This window comes from Propithecus coquereli, unplaced genomic scaffold (genome assembly GCF_000956105.1).
Source record: "Propithecus coquereli isolate 6110/MARCELLA unplaced genomic scaffold, Pcoq_1.0 Scaffold10, whole genome shotgun sequence".
NCBI lineage: Eukaryota > Metazoa > Chordata > Mammalia > Primates > Indriidae > Propithecus > Propithecus coquereli.
The window spans coordinates 2,982,263-2,984,663 of NW_012133858.1; the positions used below are offsets into that span (position 1 = coordinate 2,982,263).

Here is a 2,401-nt window from a genome sequence, read left to right on the forward strand (position 1 = left end):
AAGAAGACACACAAAAAAATCCAAAAGGCAGCACTGAATTCAATACAAGTGTAGTATATGACTAAGAGAAACTACGTTTTTTATTTTCTTTAAAATATGCAATATGTTAATTCTGTGGCTTTAAAAAGGTATTTTTAAGGAGATATAACATTTTTTGAGCAATTAACATGTGATGGCCTCTATTATTAATATAAGTGTTTTACACTTATCATTTATGCTTCACAACAACCCTATGAGGTATTTTTATCATAACCCCCTTTTTACTGATGAAGAAATTGAGACATAGAGAGTTGATGTGCTGGCCCAAGGTCATACAGCTAGTTAATAAATGGAGGAGGTAAGACTCAAACCCAAGAAGTCTGGCTCTAAAGTCTATGATCTTTACCAATGTGCAATATTACTGAATGGCATCTAGAAGACACAGGAACTTCAATGTTAGCAAGTATAAGCACCCAGCCCGTGTTTGTAACCGCTCTAAAACAACCCAACCACCCTTTGTTGGGACAGAGTGTGGTAAGAGAAGAGAAAAGAACACCAACCTGTGAAAATGCAACATGAGTAAACTTTGTCAAAATATATGTAAGGTGAAAAAAATGTTAATTACATTTTTAAAAGCAAACAGTCACAAAAATCCTTTTTTCATATATGTCTCAGAAAAATATCCAGTTTCCTGGATATTTATTGGGGCAACAGAAGGGGTGAGGGATCATGACATGACTAACTTCATGGAGAAACAGCTACACTGTCATGCAACTACCACTACCAATCATTTGTTCAATAAACATTTAGTGAGTGCTTCCTCTGTTCCTGGCAAATCACCCTCTCGTACAGCTTACATGCTAGGAGCCTTCTTTACTACCTACTACCTTCCCATTTCAAAAATATATAAATAAATTAGATGGTAGAATATTCTATTCCTAAAAGCTTTCTGATTAACTGATTGTTTTTATTTTACTGATCTTTGGTGTTTAGGTGAACATATTTAGAAAATAAACACACACACAAATCATTTTAACTCTAAAAATTACTTTTCTGAATTCCCTATTCCCATGATACAACCTTAGCAATGTCCTCTGAACTGGTGAAAGAAAAACTGTGGCCGGCTAGTTGATAGGCCTGGGTCTCAATTGCATCCAGCTTGGCTTGCATTACGTGTTTCTGACTTTCACACTCTGCAGTACTAAAGCCGATTCCATTTAGTTCTAGCAAGGCCAAGCAGTACTGAGAGGGCATTTCCACTTCACGGAAAACATCTGGAAGAAAAAAAGAAAACTAAAATGTTAATTGATCAGTTAAGTAACTAGATCAGCAGCATTACCTAAACTATATCGAATTTGTCTAGGAAAATCCAGAGATCCTACTACCCAAGCTATCCTTTAGGATCCAGTCTCCTGAGCAGCATCCTCAAACCAACAATGAAAAGTGGAAAAGTACAGGCACTTAAGCACCAGACTCCTATCCTTGTCTGGGCAGAGAGTAGAGGAGTTGGCAACCTTGTGAACGCTCTGGATTATAAGAGACTACATTTCTCCCAAGATAATGTTTCTGCTTCTACTCTTAGCAAGAGCAAGGTAACCAACCTTATTTGCTGGGCTGACTACAAAAGGTTAATTCCCCAAAATTATTTCCAATATTCCTAGTCCCATAGTATGTATGTATGATTGCACAAAGAACTAAACAGAGGCTTTACATTTTTCAATGTTCTTACAAAATAGAAAAGGAATAAGATTCTTGAAGTAAGAATCACTATCTGCTAACATTTCTTAAAAGAGGAGTCACCCTAAATCAGTTTTTCCAATGTGTTCATTAGAATATTAGTCCCAAAGATGCTCTACAAAAAGTGTGGAGTCAGCAGGGCGCCGTGGCTCATGCCTGTAATCCTAGCACTCTGGGAGGCCAAGGCAAGAGCTCAGGAGTTCGAGGCCAGCCTGAGCAAAAAGCAAGACCCCATCTCTACAAAAAATAGAAAAATTAGCTGAGCATGGTGGCGTGCGCCTGTAGCCCCAGCTACTTGGGAGGCTAGGGTGAGGCAGGAGGATGGCGTGAGCCCAGGAGTTTGAGGTTGAGCTATGGTGACACCACTGTACTTCAGCCAGGGTGACAAAGCAAGACTCTGTCTCCAAAAAAAAAAAGGGAGGGGTGGAATTGAGACAAGGCATGCTGTGAGTTTCTGCACCTATAAACTATTCTTGGGTATTCATGATGACCATTAATCCAAAAATCTAAAATCCAAAATGCTCCAAAATCTGAACATTTCTGAGTGCTGGCATGATGCTGCAAGTAGAAAATTCCACACTTATCCTGACAGCCAAAATGCAGGTACACAGCACACAGTTAATTCAGCATTACCAAAGGAAATAAGGCCCACCCAGCCCCCTTCAGCTGTGATACATCTTTTCTG

The 2,401-nt window shown here is 39.0% G+C and overlaps 1 protein-coding gene across 1 annotated transcript in view; it reads right to left on the reverse strand.

Annotated features, from left to right (window-relative positions):
- POLQ (polymerase (DNA directed), theta) overlaps positions 1-2,401 on the reverse strand; it is a 147,229-nt gene that overhangs the window by 59,095 nt on the left and 85,733 nt on the right. The window contains exon 20 of the mRNA XM_012639541.1: positions 1,060-1,253. Coding sequence (XP_012494995.1) covers positions 1,060-1,253 — 194 coding nt within the window. The remainder of the gene's footprint in view (positions 1-1,059; positions 1,254-2,401) is intronic.